The sequence below is a fragment of the Trichoplax adhaerens genome, genomic scaffold (genome assembly GCF_000150275.1).
Source record: "Trichoplax adhaerens TRIADscaffold_5 genomic scaffold, whole genome shotgun sequence".
NCBI lineage: Eukaryota > Metazoa > Placozoa > Uniplacotomia > Trichoplacea > Trichoplacidae > Trichoplax > Trichoplax adhaerens.
Genome location: NW_002060947.1, coordinates 6185906 through 6209534, shown reverse-complemented (window position 1 = coordinate 6209534; position 23629 = coordinate 6185906). Strand labels below are relative to the sequence as shown.

The window sequence follows — 23629 nt, the reverse complement described above, 5'->3', positions numbered from 1 at the left end:
GTACTTTGCTTGTGCAGACTGTCACTTTGTACTGTACTGCGCTATACTGTAGCAGTACTGTACAGTACATTCAAGCCGGTACAGTACCAAGCCAATGGTCCAAAAGTCAACCTCCATGGCGGGTGTCCGTACGTCTGGACTGGACAATGTGTCTGTAGTGGAATAACACACAATACAGTACAGTCCAATCCATGTCCACAGTAGGTACTGTACGTAGAGTACTGTAGAAAGATAGATCAGTTTTTTCGCCAATCAATTATTATATTATTTATTATCTGACGATTTACTTGCCAAAATTAATATTAATATTCTGGGTAGCCAGGGAAATTGGGGGGCAGGTAAGATTCCACGGCATAGAGGAGCATTTCTACTGCAGTAGACTATTAGGCAGGGGAACAGCAATTGGACCATCTTATTCCCGCTGCTACTTCCGTCAAGGATTTGGAAAGCAAGGTAAGTCAATGGAATATTTTGGCATATTTTTCGCCCTAGACTCCTTTACCCCAATTGTCTACCAACGACAACCTTGACCAAGAGTTTATTCGTCAACTTGAGGCCAAGCCTTTCCCCTTACTAAATCCTATTGCAATCGACCGTCGTGGTTTGAAGCAACGATAGGATACTTCCATTTCACCCAATGATGATCATTATTTGCATGCCACTACTTATCCTCGACTTAGTCTTATTATTATTGCTCCGCCGAACTTGGAATCCAAAATAAAGTTGGCATGGAGATAGTTCGCCCGAACTGTGATTCATACAGTACAATAGCGACTGTATTCGTCGAGTAGATAGTGTACTATAATAGCAAAAGAAAAAAAAAAACAGGTCAAAAGTCCAAATAGGGCTTACTCAGAATACACTACAGTGCTGATAGAAACTATATTGCCTACTTCCCTATTGATGTTTAGTAGACGAGTACAGTACTATCATCGATCATCGTCATTTCTTTCCCATTAACTAAACATTCATAACGTCACTCATTTAATAACATCATCGTCGCAACAGTCATTTGTATCAACACCATTTCCATTAGATAGACTTGAAACATCCTTCATAATCACTATTTCCTAGTAAGACGCTGCCCCATGTTCCTAAAGTCGATACAGTATGACATCATTGGAAGGTGATACTGCCATTTAGGTTAATTGATCAAGCCGTCGTTGTTGATGGTCGATGACGACCCAACAAAATACTACAATATACTTCCAAATGGATCAAGCCCGACTACCAAGTTGACTTCAAGTCATTCAATGGGTACCCAGGAAAGAATGGAATATGTTTGCAATCCTTACTGCTGAGACAAATTCCAATTGAATCCAGTATACTGTACTTCAAATCCCAAGACGTTGTCCAACATCAATCCTAATCTGCATACCGTACTCTGTATACTACAGTACATGCGATGCATGAAATGGCACAGATCAAAACATCCACCCATTCTCACTTATACAGTAATTGTAACAAACAGTAACCAACGCAGTATTGTATTACCATTTTTCACTTAGTAGAGATGGCGTGCAAAAAAAATTGCAAGTAAAGTTGACATATTTACGCTTATTACAGGACGCGATCCATCTCAGCAGCTGTAAAATCAGTCTCCCTGTCTGCCATACGTACAGTATGAAGCAGTTCGCATTTCCTCCAGTGAGAGCAAGTGCAAAAATAATGTTCATCACGTTGACTAATTTTCCTTTACGGACATTCCCATTGGATAGGGTAGTAATCGCGTTCACGAATACTTCGGCACTAGTTGGCCATCCCATGGTCAATAGAAAATACCCTTCCAGGAGATTAATTATGCTATCCATGGCGTAAAAGTCGACAGCCCTTAATGACTGACTTCCTCGCTTTCCTTTACCATCAACCGATTCAATGACTCTATTAGACAAGTACTCTACATGTTTATCCATTTGATTGCATGCTACCAAGTAACTGTAGTTTCTCCTTCCGCTAATCATCAAGTTTATTGCATGAAGCGCATTGGCTGGTTAAAAATAGTTCTTTTAATAACACTGTAGAAGCCATCCGATATCAAAGTTTTGGTGGTTAAAAATTTTTTTTTCATTACAAAACTTGGATAAACTCGTACAGTATAGAGCCAGGATATCAATGAGTTGCTCCAAATGTTCACTTTCTCCGATCGTTTTAAATTACTTTTAATCACAAAGTTTGGTCAATAAGAAAACAATAACATAATCGACTGGAGATTGTTGCTTTCTACGGTAAATGGCGTGTGATGTTCCAAAATTGAAATGGATCGCTCGTGTCCAAATGCTTTAATTACATATTCGTAACATAAAACAGATAAACTAGTCAGTTGGATATCGAGTGATACACTTATGATGCTACTGTATTTATTGGCAGTCAATGGCGATTGCAGTTTCCCTATTCTGTGTCATGCTTCTGCATGGAAAGAAAATTCCAATCCTAGGATAGGAAAACTCTTGTAGTAAAGTCATACCGGATTGGAAAGTAATCAGTCATACGAGTATTAAGAAATGATTGCGGTAGCAATTTTATAATTATTTCCCTGTGCATATAAACTCACATGATAGTCAATGCATGATCTACCTGTATCCTACTAATAGCTTGCATTGGAGTATATTTAGCTATTTATGAATATACCATTTCCTCCGATGAAATCCAAAGTGTTATTTGTTTATTGGCACTGATATTAGTAACGCTGAATTGTGGAAATTTTCATTCAAACTAAAACTTAATAATCGATCGACAGTGTCGTTCTTGATCGTTCGTCATGCTTGAGTCTATTACGACACACAAATCTTGCTCAACATTTGCAGACTGAACTCCAATATTGGATTCATAGCATTATCTTTCTTTAAAGCCGATTTAATCATGATTGTCTCACCGACTGAATGTTATTACTTTTGTACAACAGCTAATTGTTCTGATCATTAATCTAGCGATTGTAATGTGTACGGCACACACGCACATTAATATCAGTTAATATCACCCATTGATTGGTTATACCCTGGCCAGAAAATACCTATAGAAGGCTAATTATGAGTGATTGATTTTAGTTTATCGAAATTACTAGAAAGGTCAATCAAAATCGTCTTTTCGACAATGTACAGTACCACATTGTAGTGTACAAGTAGTTACCGCTACCTCGACTTTTTCTTCTCATCGACATTCTGTTACCTTGTCAATTCATTCATTTTGTCTATGCTCCATCCAAACTGGCCGATTTCTCCATCAATCGACTTTAAACAGTATTGATTTTCAATGAATTCGGCATGTGTTCAAACAATAAATACCATGCAATCGGCCAGTTTAGATTCCCACAGAGAAACTTCTCCCCATGACTTTTTTTCTTATCTTCTCTTCCATTCTCTATTTCAACAATACAATCTATAGTGTTGATTGAGAGTAACCGACATAAAAGAAGTCGATGTCTATCAATTGTCTTTGCGACATCATCATTTAAATAACTATTTTAATTCTTATTTTTAGTTTAAACGATTGTCAAACTGTTATTGTATAATACACTATAATATCTTCTACCCCCCCTAATTTTCCATACATCTATACAAACTAATGCTTATTCTTCATCCTTAGTATCACATAAAAGAGTTTTGATATTGATATTATTTGCCTGTTATGCCTTTGTTTCAAAGAATGTATTTATTCTTGTAGAACATTCTCAGCACGTGCTGTGACTTAATTGTTCCAACACTAATTGAAGTGCTCTACCGATTTGTGCCATAACTCTTGACTGTAAACTAGACTACCAAGCATCCACCATTCCGCAATAGAAAGATTAAGTAATCATCTATCTTTCAAAAGTAATTTTCCCCCTTGAATAAAGTAGAATCATCATCATTTATGTTGACAGTATACCTCCTCAGCTAGTTAGTATATCTCTATAAACAGTAGAATCTATTTCAAGTTAGGAATTGATTCATGGTGGCCAAGATAATAAAGTAAGGATAGATTTTGACTAGAAATTCAATCTCTACCCTTCAGTTAAACCAGTAACTGACCAACTACTACTTTTGAACAAGTTCACAATACTAGCCATGCAATCTAATTTCCAATATTGAATTATGCTACGTATACCATACTCTACTGTACGCTACTGTATTACCTTGGTTAGGTAAATACGTAAATAGTCTGTAAAGTGAGAGCCGATGGCCACTGAGGTAGCGAATATCTCACCTACGGTAGACGATACAACTCAATTTGTACATTTTACAGGCTAGAGAATACAAATCAAATCAAGCAGGGACAAATTGACTGTCCAAACAGTACCTATTTCTATCAAACGATTGTTGAGATGAGAAAATGGGTTGAGCAAGTGTTGCAGGCTGCACAACACTTGCTGCCAAGACATGTACTCGTATAAGCCACAGATACAATCACGGCAGGTAAAAAGGATCACTTCCAGAGATGAAATGATTGTGCAATTGAAAGTGATAATTATTCGAAATACTTTCAATACCACGTTAATCTTTTAATGCCCAAAAAAGAAATTTTGATCATTTATTTTAAAGTTTGCCACTGTGAATGATATGCCAATACAATGGGTAGGATTGAACGATCCTTTCCCCCTTAAGTGCACCATATAGGGTAGTTAGCATTTTATAGTACAGTAGAAACAAAAAGAGGATCTGTTTTTGTTACATGGGAACGATATTGGTACGACCAGTATCACTGTTTGTTTAACACAGACCTTGATACAGCAAGCGCCATAATCTGATTGATGCTGGCATGGATGGTATCTCTTCTGTTTTTATCTATTAGCTCTCTCAAAATATCTATATTTAGTAATAGGGGTTCCATTGGGTTGCAATTTCGTATGCTGCTGTAGGGCATACGGTGATGATAATCTTGACACTACTTGGTTTAGAGTGAATTGCAATCGACTCGACTCCTTGGTGTAAGCTGATAGGGGATAGGATAGGCTGTTCTGGTATTAATTTGCATTGTGTTTATCTCGGTGATGGCGTTATTAATTCAATAGCATCTCTACTTAAATGATGACATTACATTTTGAAAGGTATTTGCCTACTGAAATACATTTACATTTATCCAAGTTATCAAATTCATCATTTATAAGTCAATTGATACAATTATCATAGTTCGCTACTTGACAAGAATAATTCTAGTCATGGATATCAGGTATTCTCCTTTGCTTGATTGGTGAGCAAATTACTACAACATTTTTTCACTTCATGTCATTGATGACAGTAAAACGCTCATGTTTGAATAATGTTAATTTAATATCCAATGACCTTTTCTGAACTGAAAATTGTCTTACCACTCGTGGTCCATTTCAGAGCAAATGGTAGACTCGGAATAAGTCAAGATAATTCGAAAAGTAGCGAGGAAAAAGATATGGACAGTATACTAGCCTATGATGTAAGCATTCTAAACGCTTTCAAGCGACACTATCTTTGGCTAATTTGATGATTCAATTCAATTCAACTTTTCTTAATAATTACTCATAAAGATGCTTCAATAGCTGTATAATGTATCAAATCGAAGTCAATAAGTGAAATGGATTTGGCTATTTCTTTTTTATGTAGCCAACTTCACATCCTGATGATAAACCACCTGATTATGTCAGTTCACGACCTCGCAGAGTAAGGAATCACTGTATAATTTTATATATTGTGAAATAATTGAATTCAATTTGAGATTTCTTTCCTTCGATAATTATATTTTGCATTCTATCGTGATAAAAATTGATTAGTTATCACCAGATGAAGCAAAATTGGATGAATTAAGCAACTATGCTAAGGTTTTTATTTACCATATTACGTAGCGATGGTATCATTATTGTAGTCTTAATTCGGTAAAATGTCGATTCAACAACCAATTTTCCTTCTAATTCTCATTAATCTCGTTATCATCATGCCTATAAATTAAGCATGTACTAGGTAACATCTCCAATATTAAGCCATACTTGAGAAATGGCAACTTCCATGAGGTCATTGGTATTTTGGGAGGTACAACGTTACGCGAATTCAATAAATGTAGAGAGGGCAAAACTATTCCTCCGTACATACGAAGTTCAGATCCTCGATCGCATAATGTGCATCATAAAGTGGACGAAGTTAATAATCAAGGCAGCAATGATAATAAATCACTACAAGAAGCGCATAGTGATGATAGTGATAAACGTACATCGAAGAAATCATCACTGTCTAGTAATACTGGTCTAGAACGTAACAAGTCAATAAAGAAGGAACGTCATTACGATGGGAATCAAGAAATAGAAAGCACCAGCGATCAAGCATTATCGTCTAGTTATCATCGTGGAGTACCAAGTGATCGGAAAGTCAAAACAGAAATTAGCAACGGACCTGATTCTTGTCTCCCTTCGGCATTATCGTCTAGTTATCATCGTGGAGTACCAAGTGATCGGAAAGTCAAAACAGAAATTAGCAACGGACCTGATTCTTTTCTCCCTTCGGTATCAAATGAGACGATTGCCAAGACTACAACCTTAAGTAAACGAAACCAGGGGCAGCCAAGCGCTAATAATGATTTCTGTGTAGCTGACGATACGAAAACTAGTCAAAATAAAGAAGACACTAAAACCAAAGATGAAGATGAGCTACTGCAAGCAAGCGAAAATAATAACAAGATAAAACGTCAAAAAGCAGATAACGATACAAAAGCAACTACTGTCCGGCCTAAAGAACTAAAAATTGATATAATTCAAAAGTTAGCTAATTTTTATAATAATCGTAATACGCGTATAGTAGAAATTCTCTTACATTGAACTTTCTTCTTTTGACAATATTCAATCGCAGTGGAATCGCAAAAGGCATGATTCAATCAACTAGCGACGAAAAAGTAGTAAGCTTATTTTAATAGATTAATTCACTTCTTTAGCCATAGCTGTACAGCGACTTATGCAAGGAAGATAGTAAAATATTTTTTTTATTTTTTAGTCAATGATAGCCAAAGTAAAACAAATATGTGAGGTTAGGTTTAAAATCATTCTCTTATGCTATTCAAGTATTTTAATTGAAGCATACGAATTTAAAATTTTTCAACCTGTAAATGTTGTAATTTAGGAAATGGTAGGGCTTCCTCCTCCCATCAGTGCTATCAGGACGCCATCAAGCAGTTCATCTGCATTTCCTGCTTTTCAGCAAAAGGTGAAAAACGAGATCAAATTGAATTCATTTGTTAGGCGTGTTATAATTTTTGGATAACGTTAATATTGTCTTGATTCCTTCCTTTGTTGATCAACTTAAATTTATTTCATAACTATTGCATTCTAAGGATGAAGCGACCAGTAATCGTAAAGGTACAATTTATAATTTGTAATGAACTATACATGTAAAGGCGAATACTTCTAAAATAAATTATCTTTAAAATACCATTTATCAATTATAGATATCAAGAAAGAGTCTGAAGAAAATAACTTTACGTTAGTTTTCAAAAATGATTTTATCTGTATTTTGTTCATTGTAACCAGAATGAATAATTTTACCTCCTGTATCATGTAATTAAAATTTTTTCATTAACGTTTGTAACATATTCATGCTACCTATTGGGTTAGTGATGATCAAAATTGCCTGGAACAAGACTTAGAGCTGACAGATGACAGTGATAGTGATAACCAAAGCGACGCAGTGGAAGATTTAACTAGAAATGGTAACAATGCGATTTCAGGAAAATTATTTCCTATCATCGACCCTACTCCTCTCTCTGAATCATCAAGTGAAAGTGATAATGATTCTGACATAGGTGCCGTAAAGCAAGTAAAAGTATGTTATCGTTGTCATTTTATTTGATTTATTATCGTAAACGAAATTTTTTATGCTATTGATTGTACTGAAATTGTAATATTATTTTTCAATTTTAGAAGAGAAAGACGCCATCCAGTGACAATAGAAAACATTCTCCTCGGCAAAAGAAGAGTAAGATATATACTATATACTGTATAGATAGTTTTATGAACAACATATCAAGCTGTACTTACCGAAAGTTACGACGTATTAGTATGTTCAGTAAATACAGTCATTATATTACGAAATCTAATCTTAACTCCATAATTAATAATACCGTACATTGATCTCTGTATCCAAGCACCCCAAAGTTATCATTCTGCAGCGCAATCCAACAGAATTGCAAATAATATTATACGCGAGGTACTGCAATATCAGATTCCTGTTTTAAGTCCTTTACGAAATATTCACTATGAAAAATGCCGCAATGATGATGATTTTGGACGAAGGAGTTATGACTCTGCTATGAAATCTACTCATTGTGATGATTGCTCCACATCTCATGGAAAATGTTTAAGTGATTTGTCGGTAGATGACAAGAAATTTCTCGTAAGCAGTCGCTCCAACAACGATATCAATCCCGATAAACGTAAAGAAGGGCAGCTAAACCCGTCGTCCAATCTGTTACGTTTATCAGCAGCTCGAGTAGCATTAGGAGATATTAACGATTTGATTCGTTTGACAAGTCTTAGCCCAATACGTCAAAGCGGCCATAACGTTACTATTGGCCAGTCCAATCGAAATAACTTGCATTTACGTTCAAAACGTAGTCGTCATAACTTCCGTGATACCTCTAAGCTTGAATGGCCATACCGTCGTAAAAATATGCATTTGACAACTGCTAATCCTGAGCTAATTGGTAAAATATATGCTAGTGACAATACTCGACACTTTGACTGCCGGAAGGGATTACTTAAGAAAAGAAATGTATTATCGCCAGTCAAAAAGGCATACTCTCCAGCTAAGCGTAAAAGGGTATTACAAGAAGTATACGACTTTTTACGTATAATCGATTGTAGCTCACTTCGTAGTTATGAGCGAAACCGAAACAGTCTTAATATTTCTAATGGTGGTGAGCAACGTCATTTACGGACTATTTCCAAAAATATCGAAGCCGACATTGTTGTTGGAAACAGTGATATTGCGCACGCTAACACCAATTCTAAAAGTAATCAATGTCATGACATACAAATGATGGCTAATGTGGCACTAGTTTCTAGACACCAAATTCTACAAGAAATGCGCAATTTCCTACGGATCATTGAGCTTAGTCCGTTACGTTTCGGTAAGGCTTTCAAGCCAGCTAAAAAGCCTGCAGTTTTTGTGTTAGCTACTGACAAAGAAACCCCTAAGATTCGATCTACATCAGTCAGAAGGAAACTTTTTGATCACTCTGATACGCAAAATTTGGCTAATTGTATTGATAACATAGTTGTTTCTTCAGCAACCAGCTCTGCTCAAGAGAGACTGCCTACAAATCTATTTTACAGAGATCAATGGAATCGCTCTCTTCATGACAGTGATAGTCAATGTGATTCCACGTCCAGTAATCCAAAAACTGATTTACAACACCAACATGTAACGAATGAGAATAAGAATAGTTCAACATTACGAGAAATTTCGGTGTCTAATGTTACCGTTGACTATAATACGGATTGCGTTGATATATCATCATCATCCTGTTCTAGCCAAACTTCGACTTTAATCCGGCAGTCGATCGCATTACATGATGACAATGTCACTTGTAGTTGTAATGGAACGCAAGATGTTCAATGTTTAAGTAACACATCATCTGTTTTGCGTTTAGCTAAAATCGACAATACTTCTGAAAAAGAAGAGAATAAAGCTGCGGCTGATCAACATAACGAATTATTCGAAGATGTTGATAACAGCGATCAACAACAACAACAGCGTTCCCCGATACAAAATGATGCAGTCGTTTCGTCAACGTTGCCTCCAACTGCAGATAAAAGCTACCCCGTAAGCTTTGACCTATCGCGTCTGAAGAGCATCAAATTGTCAACTTCAAAAGCTGTAAGTACTGCTATATAATGGCTACAATGAAAGAACTACATTAATAATTAATAAGTTCCGATATACGTATAGCTTCAACAAAACCATAATCATGACACATAAATATAATTAAATTCGAAAATTTCAACTCTCTGATTGGATTATAAATACTGATTCACTTAATATTCTAAAAAATCAGAAAAAGCATCAGGATGAACAAGCACAAGGTATACACCATAAATTGTCATACTATAAATATAGGTTTTGTTTTCTCATGATCTGATCATTAAGTTACGAAGTTTGCATCAATATTGTATCTTTGTGCCCATTTAATAATATAGGTTTTAAGGACAAAAAAATTAACGTGGATAAGCAGCTCACGTCAACGTCAGGATCCAAAGATGGGTCACTATCAAGTGGCATATCTAAATCCAAACGAATTAATAACCACAATAACGAAGGTCATCCATTAAAGAAGAAAATACGAAATAAAATGGCCGAAAGTAGCGATGAGGCCAACGTCACGGCTGTATCGTCGCGGAAAGGAATTAGTCCTGAAAGAAATGAAATGAAACGTAATAAAAAATCTGATGATTTTAAGGTAGTATCTCATGGGAAAGTATCAGAAAAAGAGAGATTAAAAAAAGCTTCAAGAAGTATCATTGGATCGGAAGATGATTCCGCGTTGTTGCGTCATAAAAAAGACAAGAAGCGAAAAAAGGAAATAAGGCGTGTTAAAACGTCAGATGATGACTCGTCATCTCATCATAGAACTCCTCCGCCGTTTAAGAATGACAATGATCAAAGTGAGGTGCAAGATCGAGGTAAAAATTGTGATTACAAAGCATCTCAGTCCAAACATTTGGATAGTGATAATACTCAACGTCGTAAGAAATCAGTAGCCAAGGAAAGTAATAAAGACTACCGATCCGATATGGCAGCAACTACGTTCAACAAGCAGACATTAAAGAAAAATACGGAGGAAGTATCAACTATTGAAGATTTACGTATAAAGTGAGATACATAATTCTTTATAATTGCATTATTTTCATGGATATATTTAATATTCAGAGAATTAATTCACTGTGTAGATCTGAAAATTTACGTAAACAAGCAACTGAACACAAGCGTAGTGGTGATGCTAACGTAAGTATTTTTTTATAAAGATCACTACATTAAATTTAACGTATTTTTAATATTCATTTATGTTTATTAACGTTATCCTAAGCTACCTACCTACCTACCTTAAGAGTATTTATAGTCCGTCAAGGCTGATGATTCATGTAACTAATATATTGTATGTGCTTCCTTTAGCCAAATATTGAAGTGAAGGCAATTAAGTACACTGAAGCTGCAATGTTATTTATTGAACAAGCCCTTATAGAAGAGGTTAAATGGCGTGGTAGCAGTTACTATGCAATATGTCACTAATTTGTTTACTTAAGTAGCTTAAAAATAATATATATAACTAACATTTCTATCCTTGATTTATAATATTAATAATCCTTCACAGAAATTAGATAAGGAAAAACATGAAAGTAGAAAAAAGGAACCATATTACGAAATATTAAACACTACTGCTACTTTCTTAAAGTAAATAATGTTTAACTTAACTTTAGGCAACATAATTTGCTGTTTGCCTACCATTGTGTACTGCAATTGCTATCTTAACACTGTCTATTTATGCAACTTTAATAGACAAATATGTAGAATACTACGTGATCTGGGATCTAAAGATGGATGGAAGGGAAATATCAAATTAAAGAAGTTCTTATTCTTTTGGTATTAGAAATTGATAGCATTAGCATTAATAGTAAAAACATCATGTGTCGATGATAGTACTCGAAATATTAAAAATACTATAGTTAATCAAATAACGAATAGAATAATATCAAATGAAGAAGGTATTAAAAGATTTACACCTATTTTATCATTATATCCAAAATTAGTGATAGAAGCCGAGCATTATTAGTTCATAAAATATTTTTACGCTCTCGTAATGAAATACGAACTTTACTGCAAGTGAGTGCAATTTCGAAGACATTTATTAAATATTTCCTTAATAACACTAATGAAATAAATTAAGGCAAATTTAAAATTCTAACTATCGACATTTTTTTGCTGTTTACAGAATGTTAACGAATATTGTGCGGTTAGTACCTTAAGTTCGTAGTAATTATAGTAACATATTGCAATTCTATGGTACGTTGCTATTTATAATTTTATTTTCTATTAAATTTATGACACTATAGAAAGATAAGCAACAAATGGGATCAATTTCCAAAAAGTAAGTATCGCACTTGTAATTGTAAACTATTCTTTGTTTAATCAACATTTCTTTTCAATATGTTAGGTTATTTCCATTTAGATATTATTACATTTTTACATTTAGTAGCAGAACCTCAGATCTGTCTGTTTCTCCAACATTTACACCTGGAAGCCAATCTTCTACTTCAAGTAGTAGTACGCAAAATGATAATTTTATAAGCATCCCCAATAAAATTATGTCTATGCAGTTAAGATTGAATCACCTATGGAATCAAGAAACCTATGCTATGGATTTATGGGAGAACGGAAATTTGATTATGAAAGAATTTGAAGGTAAAATAAATCATTCAATACATTTAGGACTGTAATCTGCCAAGAATAATTTTACAGTAAGGAGAATGAGATCATAATCTGAAATATGCCTCAATAGAAGCTGTTTATAATCTTGAAATTTTTCATACAGGAATCATGTATCCATACCATATTTTAATTTTTGTTTATAGATTTCTTCACTCAACTACATCAACGTAATATTTTACACTACGATAGGTACAGTTAAAGTTTTATTATGAATAGGGAATGCTTTGACAACAAGCTTTAAATTTCTCAATGTTTTCTCTTAAATTATTTTTAGTACTTTGGCCGACCTATTGAATTACGTTCGTCGAGGAATGAAATTGATATCGAAGAATTAAGTGCATACAGTATACGTATGGACTATTGCTGTACAAATTTATATAAAATATTGAATTTATTTGAAATTAATCTGAATTATGCATATTCTTTTATTATTCGTAAATGGAGACCTGCAGCAAATCGAACTATATACGCTGTTATGTAGCTGCGATATGATTGTTTTATAATAATAGATATTATTATTATGAAGTGATGTAACTTACTGTCAAGCAATAATCGCTGTGAAACTACTATTGATGGTTATATATGATAATGAATTATTTACCTTTGTCGAACGCTATCGATAATCTTTCAGATTGCTTGAATATTTGATTAGTGTATTTACATATACTTGATTGGTCCATGCGACGGTTTCTCCCAGCGGTCGGTGATCTTGTGTCAATTGTAATCAACGTACGGCATCGTTCACTGTAGTAGTAAATTATTGAAATATATTAATTTTAATTTGAAATATAATTTTTCTCTAAGAGATGGTACTGTTTATACAACAGCATATTATTCTACGTAAATGAAGAAAAGATTCAAATATTAGTAATAAGTACGTTATCGTGTATACATTTTGAATATGCATCATGCATCACGCAGTAACTGCTGTATCAAATTAATACCTATACGCATACATGTACCAAATAGTTGATGAAGTATCTTGAATATTGCGCTTTAATGGCGAATAATCAAAATTTAATATTTGTAAATGAGCAAAAATGAAATAAAGTTAATAGAATTCAAAATATTAGTAATTAATTGATGTTTGATAGATAGAATGAAGTAAATTTGGCCATTATGATATGTTTATAACCTGGCTAACTTTCTACGATTTAAGATTACTGATAACATATTTGATTAAAGATGCATATACCCAATACTTCTTAGAACTCGAAATTGACCAACAACAAGTGTAGGTGTAGGCGCAAACTTTGGGATAGATCGTATGTTATTATGGCAATTATAAATTACCAAAGTCGTAGAATCTTATGACATAGAATGATATAACTTCGCTAGATTAAGCATATAGGTTTTATCGCTTTTAGTTGGAATCGTTACATCGCGTAGCTAAACGTGTACTGTACTCGCATATAGTGTATAGCAGCATCCTGTTCCTAAACTGCCTACATGACAAAAATGCTGCGTACCCTAAATATGCAATTCGATAATTCTCTTTTATTAGACAGATATAGTCATATTCATAAACCGGACTTAAAATTTGTTCATCCAGTTACGTGCTTATTCATTTTGCTAGACTATCGGTTATTAAGTAAATATGTTTAAGTAGACATCTAAAAATCACAAATTGGAGAACTTACAGGTAATACTATCTGGTTTAAATTACTAAACGTTATTATAATAATCGGATGACATAAGGAAAGGTCATCACAAATGGCATTATAAGCAGAAGTGTTGAGACGGTGAGTTGTAACCTCATTATTAAATTGTGAACTATAAGTAATCTTATCTGACAGAAATAACTTGAACTCAATAGCTACATGTTTCATAGTAATTAAAGTTTTGGAATGTTAAATGCAATGCAATTACCGACTATGTAAATAATGTTATTATCATAACCAAGATGCTTTTCTACTCTCTATTGGTAATATATAAATATTTTGAAGGAACGATGATAATCAGATTAGTAAATATATTAATTATTCATTTCTAGCCCTTTTTCTTATCTCAAATGTTTGATTAAACCTTAAAATATTATAGTATTTCAAAATTTGTGCGATAACTACACTATGGGAAGTATCAATCTCTATCTTGTACTTTATGTTACTTTTATGTTAGGCAATATATAATTTAAAGCTGTAGTCAAAGGCCATTTGCAAAAATTAATAGTCTGCATAAGACTTTAATTTGTGCCTTGAATGAAATATTACTTTATTATGTAATCTAATAGCAAGCGTATATTGTTCGACGAAATAATGAAATCTTATACAGCGGTGATAAATTTTGGGGGCAAACGAATTTATAAAATCTGATCTGATATATTACTGGTGCTTAGTACACGGTATAAAGTTACTGAACCTCTGACAGGTCTACAGTACGACAAATGGTAATACTATCTGTTAAATGAGCACATTATCGTAAACCGTCAGCAAAGCGACGGGAGTTTGCACTAGTATTTCTTAAAGAAGCTCGTATATGATCTAAAACATAAAGGATGCTATAATCATAAATAATGGAGACCAAAAAAAGTGTTGCTGTTCCTTCACTAATAGTAATCAAAGGTGATAGACTGTATTGTTGTAATGCGTAACTTATCAACTATAAAGGCTGTAAGAATATGTCAAAGATCCTTGCTAATATCATTAATAAAGCTGACATTAACCTTTATTTAGACAGTAGAATATTACATGATCATTTTTATGAGATTGCTAAATGTGATAGACTGTAATCAAGTAACATAGTTGCCAACTCTATCACATCATCTTCAGGTCTTCAACACCTACAAACTAAGCCATATTTGATTATATATTTTTTCAATACTAGTAAAGCATCCTTTTCTCCAGTTAGTGTCATTCGATATTTGGCTTTGATCCTAGCTTAATCCATGCTAATCAAGAAATCGATCATGGTGATTTTTATAAATTAGATTTCTTTAAAAAAACTGAAACTTGACACTAACAATTTTTAGTGTATAAGATCGTTTTCAATGATGCTTTGGCCAAATTTATCAATGACAACAACATCAAACTAGACTATTCTGAAAGAAGTTTTTATAGCAATATTGACCAGTAAATGTGGATATTCACAGGTCAATTAATCAAAAAGGTTTATATCTTAGCCTATTTGTAATTGACCTACAGGAATTTGACGTTTACTAATTTGATAAAAAAGCCATTATTTGGGTGTGGTAAATTTCTATTTTGGCTAATCAATTGATGCTAACGATTCGTTTTTTAGCAAGAAGCCATTATTTCCCATGTAACACTTGTATAAGATATTGTTAAATGTTACTGAAGAAAATTCTTCAAAGGATGGAAGCTCTCTACTTGATAAGATACCATTATTAATAAAAGTATTTGTTACCAATATACTGTATCATGATTCGAACTAGCAGCGAAGAGGTATTGGCCGCATTTATACGATTCTATTCTGATTAGTATACTAGTAAACGATTGATGCCAACGGAAACTTTATTAAGCACAGTGAAATCTATGTCTTGGCTAACCAACGGATTCAAAACTGATATTTCACATAACTGATTATCTATAAATAAAACTAATCTAGTTTGTTAGAGCCATGCTCTAGCTAATTGATTACTGCAAAAGCGAAATGAATTGCTGCTCAATCTCAAAAAATGTTTATTTATTCGTGAAAGCTGCTGTCAAGTATTAGAATATCATCCGGTTAAGATAACATTAACCGATGCTCTAGGTAATGAATATTCAAATAGCATATATGATCGCTTGCCCACGAAACAATTATTAAAAGTGGATTTTTGTGATATCATTTTAGATCTGTTGTCGCTCTGTTATATTTACAATTTTTCGACGTCAAAATTGGAGTTTTAAGGATAAAATATCTCGTTGTGCGATACTGTAATTTTGGGATCAACCATCAAACCAATTTACTAAGTAGTGCCAAGTATTCTCTGCGTTCACGATTTTGCTAGCAAGTAGAAGAATACTTTCATCGTAAATAACCTGAAGACAGCGATACTTGTCCGTTAAATTAAATTCTTTCTAGAAACGGATATTTGTTAATAAAACTTGCTGTTGGATACAATTATGCTAGCCACTTAAACCACTAACATAGTAATTTATCCTGTCATGTTGAAGTTAATCACAAAGCATGCCGACTTTAAAATTATTGTCAGATGGAATTACATCAGCTTATGAACAAACTCAACAAAATGATCATTAACGTTAGCTCGGTTAGATTTTAGGTCAATCCAATTACTAAGTGTCTAACTTTCTTTGTGAGACATCAAGCATGTTGATTCTAGTAATAATATCATGCAACATTAATCCATAAAGATCAGTTATCACTGATCTACGGTACAAGGATCCGATGGAATATGGTAAGATAAATCAGTGGCGTACCAATTCTAGGATAGACAATGGGATCATTCCAAGCTGAAAAACTTGAATATTAGAATTTATAATTAACCTCGAATGACATCATTTCATCTTTGTAGTTTTATTGACATAGTGGATAGTAATCAATACTATGGCATAGATGTCATCGGAGGAGTGAATTTACAGGGCGGAAAGTGCTAGCTCCATGTGACTACACAAAGTAAACAAGAAAATGATTCATATCTAAGTTATTCCTATTGATGGGGTAACTAGCGCATTAAACTGTCCTAGTTGGGGCAACAAGTTAGTCTCAATTATGAGCAAAAGTCCTTCTTTCCTACTTTGTTGGTGATTTCTCGTGTCGACAGCTGTTACTACGTACACTCAATAGGACAGCAATAATAACATTATATAACTGTTGCCATCTAGAAAGTTCGAGTTGTCTATTCAATCGGACACAATTTGCTACAAAGTAGAGTATTTTATTCTTGATGGTGACATAATTATGGTAGTGCCTGCATTCTAATCTATTTTGTATCCTATTACAGTATGATTCCTTCTGCAGTAAACTTGTTCAAGTCCTTGATCGCTTCCCTTGATCATAATAAGAATAATAATATCCAACGAAACATGCAATAATAATAATACTGAAGGATTTTTGTAATCAATCTAGAAAGCTCGAATTGTCTATCCAATCAGATATAATTTGCTACAAAGCATTGAGATCTTGATAATAGTATGGTTATGGCAATGCCTTACTCTATTTTATCTAGAATACTCGGGTTGTCCTTTCAATCAGACACCATTAGCTACAAAGCAGAGCATGGTAATCTTGATAACATGGTTATGGCAATGCCTTTACTCTATTTTATATTCTATTACAGTATAATTTCTTCTCTGATAAACTTGTACAAGTCCTTGATCGGTTTCCTTGATCATAGATGAGAAACGGAGTGCGCTAATAGGATAATAATAATGATATTATACGACTGTTCTAGAATGTTTGGTTGTCTTTCCAATCGGACTTAATTTGCTACGAAGCAGAGCTTTCTATTCTTGATGATACCTGCTCTATTTTTCATCCTATTACAGTATGATTTCCTCTCCAGTGAACTTGTACAAGTCCTTGATCGGTTTCCTTGATCACAGATGAGAAATAGAGCACGCCAACAGAATAGTAATAAGAACAATATATCAACATCGCAATCTACAATGCTCGGGTTGTCTATCCAATCGGACACCATTTGCAACAAAGTAAAGCATTCTGTCCTTGATGATAATATCGTTATGGCAATGCCTACATTCTGCTCTATTTAGCATCCTATTGTAATAGTACAGCATGTTGTTAAGTTATTGTAAGAGTAAGTCAAGGTAGAAGAGAAGTAGGGAGATACAAGGTAGTTTATTGAAAATAGTCACCAATTAACAATGTTGTTAATATAATGCATAAGGTATAAGAAAGATAAGGACTACCTAAAGAGTTAGGAGGTCAGAATCTCTATATATGTGTAACTTACGCGAGCAAAATATCGTTAGTACATATGTGTATATAAAATAGCATTAGTATATATGATAAGAGAATATATATTATGGTAATATGTCTATATATACATAACATGTCCGGTAATTATCAAGTAGTTTATAAATGTGATCTACAATATCATAATCAATGATCTACGATATACAGTAGTATTAAGATATTATTACATAACATCTTCTAAATATGATCATATCTGTAGTGATTTCAGCTAATTGCAGTAGTTTTACTTTACAATATCATAACACCTATAACAGTACGATTTCTTCTACGGTAAATTTGTCCAAATCCTGGATCGATTTCCTTCATCATGATGAGAATAACAGTATCCAACAGCTATGGATGTCATTTTATGTATCGATTGCCACCTAGCTCTACTCGAATAGAATTTACCTCAACATCAAATTAGTTTACTCTTTGCATTGCATGGACCAACAGCAATAAAAATTCTATTAATAGTTTGCATATTCTGTCAGTCTGTCACTGATCAGGATCATTATAAATAATACCGGTGTCTATTCTAATTCTTCAATCCTGTATAATGTATTCATGTTGCGCATCTTTGATGTAATTAGCTATTCAAATTCAGTCATCACCTCGATTCTATAAAACAACAAGGGTTGTACTTTTCCATCATTTAATAGCTAGCTTTTCTATCGCTAATGACACTATCCATTTTGCTATGACCAATATTCATTGTGATTATCCTCCACTTTATGGAATACAAGCCTTGACCTAAATTCAACTCTTTTGGTTCTCTAGTCTTTTGCGCTATTTCACATTATCTTTCTATCAAGAATTGAAAGTCTTTTCAATCAACCTGTTGATTGATTTTCTCATGAGATCAATACAAAGTGAAAAATAGAAATACATTCTGATCAAAGGATTAACTTATGTCAATGTGGTATCATCTTGGAGGGATGGAAGGTTATTACACTATTAATCGGTTATAATCGTTGCTAGGCCTTTTCTAGGCTTATCGTATCAAACTCCCGCGATCATAACAAAAAGTAGAAAAACCTAAATTACACTAAAATAACAGATAGGATTAATTCAATTGGATCGTCAATCTTTTAAATTACCATGGCAGACGAAGAACGCCATGATGGCGAAACGATCCTATTAATTGATGTGATGTCAAAACGTTCTCAAGACAAGGGTGTTCTTGCTTCCATTATCGGTAGCAATTTTAAAGAGAGACTATTCATTTTAACTCAATCCAAATTATATTATTACGAAGGCAACTTGGAGGTAAGATTGACACTTTTGATTTGATTCATGCAATCGCATGCCAACTCGAATGACTTTATTGATTATCCACAATGTTAAGTTGGTATGTGACACATATGCGTAAGGTAGACAGACTACTGTTATTTTTTTAAAATTGAAATTTTATCAACTGTTGTAATAGTTGCATTAATTACTCCCAAATTTAACTCTAGTTCAATAGTTACACCTACACTCATTTTTCTGCTTTCCTAATGAATAACTTAAGAGGTAGAAATCTTTCAACGATAGAATTTAACGCTGTATAAGGGCATGGGAACAATTATCCTTCATCATAGTAACATCAAGCATTTAATTTAAGGCTTATAGTACAAATTTCTCTGCTTCGTTTCTTAGCCACTGTGTTTTTTCTCTAATATCGATTGAGGATTAATGCCTTGATAACTGTTTTGTTTCATATCCCTGCTAACAGATTAAATCATTTTATCACTTGATCTTCTCTCCAAGTGGCACTAACGATTTGGTTTAATATACAGTAAGGTTTGCACGATGAATGCCTCTGATTCGTTACATAACTACTCTATCGCTTTCCCAATATCAATAGAGGATTAATGTCTTGACAATTATTTTACTTCATATCTCTGCTTTTTAATTATAAATTAAATCATTGGATGTTTGATCTTCGCGTTAAGTGGCATTAACGCATTGGCTTAATTTTGAGTAAAGCTTACACGATGAATCCCTCTGGTTCGTTACGTGACCACCCTATCTTTTCTCCTATATCGATAGAGAATTGATGTCTCGATAATTGTTTTTATTTCGTATCCCTGCCTTATAAGTACAAAATAGATCATGTGTTACCCAATCTTCTCATCAAGTGGCATTAACGAATCGGCTCAATTTAACGGCTCACTATATGAATCCATCCGGCTCATTCTATGACTACTCTATCTTTTCTCTAAAATTGATAGATGATTGATGTCTTGATAATAAATAATTATTTTATCTAATATCCGTACCTCTTAAGTACAAAATAAATCATTTAATACTTGATCTTATCATCTACCTCTACTAACTAATCGGCTAGAGGGTAAAGTAGCAGCCATAACGTGATCATCGTGATAATAAAGCTGTCTAACATGTCGCAACAAAGACCGATATTTAATTAGTGTCTGAGGTGATTAAGCAATGCTAATCCATTTAGTTCTATTTCTTATGATCTATTGAAGGGATTTCTCAGCGACAGTATTCAACCCGACATTACGCTTTATACAGTATAAAATGACGCTAAATATAACCTTAAACACTTTTTCTTCAAAGGTTTGCTTTTTAAGGAATCATCGAGTTACGATACATGGAATCTATGGTAATTCGCTAATTATAGTTATAGAGAACTGAAATATACACAACAGGAGGACTGTAGACTTAGCCTTGACTGATGCTAAATTAAACATTGAAATTGAATCCAATGAATAGTAATGAATTCTCAAGTTTAGTAATAAACACGATAATCTATCACTCATTAGCAAGGTAACTAAATCATAAATGTCTGTTAAGACAGTTTTAGTTGAGCGGTGTTTGTGATTGCCTATTCGTTAAAAAGTAGCTATTAGTAATTTCATCGTATATTAATTTATTGCAAAGTTGTTATTGCAGAAATAAATAACTGTTTAAAGATGCTACTGAAGAAAGAAATACATTCCAATTGTTATTACTCACTGTCGAAAATATGACCATTTACAAACCCAATACAATTAGAAAACCTTTATTATGGTGTTGAAATGTGTCATCAGATTATGATGTAGCTTTTCTTCAGTCATATCAAACGCCTTTGCTTTGCTTTTATTGGAGCTGAAGTGTAATTCTGCCGCTAAAATATATCAAGTCTATTTCTTAGTAATCCCAATGATCCCTTGAACATCGATGTATCATGGGCTACTTTTGAATCCGATTATGTAAAGTGTAACATTAAATTGACTTTTGGAATACGATATCAAACTATTCCTTGAATATCAGTGTATCATTGGTTACTCTTCAACCCGAGTATGAATAACATGTAAAAAGTTCAAGACTACGCCTTGAATATCGCTATTTTTACTTGTTACTCTTGAATCCGATTATGGATAACATATAAAATATTAGTTTGCTATTTTAAGATTATTCCTTGAATATCGATGTATCATTGTATTACTCTTGAACCCGATCATGGATAAGATGTGAAAGGTTTACTTTTCAAAATAACCCCTTGACTATAGATATATCCTTTATTACGGTACTCTTGAACCCGATTATAGATAACATGTGAAAAAGTTTACTTTTCAAAATTACTCCTCGAATATCGACGTATCATTTTATTACAATACTCTTGAAGTTAACGATGGATAACACGTAAAAAGTTCACTTTTCAAATAATATCAAATTATCCCTTCAATATCGATGTATCATTTGTGGCTCTTGAACTCGACCATGGATAACCTGTCAAAAAAGTTTACTTTTCAAATACGATGATAAATTATCCCTTGAATATCAATGTATCATTTGTTGCTCTTGAATCTGATTATGGTTGACATGTGAAAAAGTTTACTTTTCATTTCTTATTGAATAATAGATAGAATAATATTCGACTTATAACAGATGTAGTTTACTTGGCTCGTCAAGAATATTGAATTCGCCTATCCTTCCATGCTATACAGTTTACCCTTCCCTATAGAATAGGATTAAGTTTTTGTGATTTGTTCATCATCAATAAGTTCCAATGCTTTCAACAAAAATAACAAGAGGATCATCAATAAAGTCAATGTCTTTACTTGTTAATAGATAACAATAGTAATGGCAAGACAACAATCGATGTCTAACTAGGCGTTGTAATAGTTTGGTTTAAAAATCAAGCAGTGCTTGAGGGTAATTAGTTAATCTGTTTATGCTTATTGAATAAGATAGACATATCATAGTAATGTCATTGGGTCTGTTTCTTCCCTTTGATATATATTCAATTTGCTTTCTTTCTATGGTTGCGATCAGAGCTATTGTTTCGTTTTATTCTATTCGATTTTACAATTCATTTCTTGCTGTCTTCCTTACCTATGAATGCCAATGATGGAGCTATACCCATCTAGTTCTACCGCGCTATAAAACGATGATAGAGAGATTAAGGTAGAACACAAGTTCTTAGCCATTCCTTCGTCATTCTAAACTACTGCATGACGAAGAATTGTCGTGACTAACCACTTGATAACATAGACTATAAGTAGGATTACCATGTCTAAATATCGCATAGAGAGCTTTACATTTAGCTCTGATAGTTTACAATGAGAATATTTCATTTTTCTAGCCACCTGGCCACATAGATGGTAGGCTTACGGTATCCAAATACCGAACACAGAGAGTTTTGCATTTCGCTTCGTTAGTTTTGCAATGAGAGTATTTTTTTAGCTACCAGACAACATCAATGGTTGGCTTAGAGTGTCCAAATACTACATAGAGCGCTTTGCCTTGAGCTATGTTAGTTTTATAATAAGAATATTATTTTGGCCACCTGACAACATCGATGGTAGGCCTACAGTATCCAAATGCCACATGAAGAGCTTTGTATTTAGTTTTGTTAGTTTCGCAATAAGAATGTTTCTTTTTTCTGATCAGCTGGTAACATAGATGGCAGGCTTACAGTGTCCAAATATCGCACAGAGAGCTTTGCATTTAGCTTCGATTGTTTATAATGACAATATTTCATTTTTTCTAGCCACCTGGTATATAGGCGGTAAGCTTGCAGTGTCGAAATATCGGTCGGAGAGCTTTGTATTTAGCTTCGATAATATAGAGTTCGCAACGAGAATATTTTGTTTTTCTCGCCACCTAGCAAATATAAATGGCCAGCTTACAGTGTCCAAATATCGTACGGAGAGCTTTCCATTTAGCTTCTTTAGTTTTTAATGCAAATATTTTCTATCAACCTGGCAAAATAGATGATTTCAAATACCGTAAAAAGAGCTTTGCATTTAGCTTCGTTAGTTTTCTAATAATAAATTATAATGGAAGCTATTACTACGGTTCCAAATACCGCAAAAAGAACTTGCATTTAGCTTCGTTAGTTTCTAATA

General features: G+C 33.5%; 1 protein-coding gene across 1 annotated transcript; it reads left to right on the top strand.

Annotated features, from left to right (window-relative positions):
- Positions 1–5134: 5134 nt before the first annotated feature.
- On the top strand, positions 5135–12748 carry TRIADDRAFT_56732 (uncharacterized protein; the record flags this gene model as incomplete). The annotated part of the gene is made up of 24 exons (XM_002112981.1): positions 5135–5145; positions 5304–5385; positions 5553–5609; positions 5720–5767; positions 5927–6696; positions 6786–6831; positions 6927–6959; positions 7053–7136; positions 7264–7288; positions 7378–7411; positions 7544–7751; positions 7850–7904; positions 8074–9806; positions 9985–10012; positions 10127–10799; positions 10877–10931; positions 11100–11174; positions 11299–11378; positions 11735–11807; positions 11917–11937; positions 12038–12072; positions 12139–12386; positions 12557–12602; positions 12688–12748. 24 exons carry the CDS (start codon positions 5135–5137, stop codon positions 12746–12748), a joined length of 4581 nt encoding a protein of 1526 aa, XP_002113017.1.
- Between the last annotated feature and the right edge of the window lie 10881 nt (positions 12749–23629).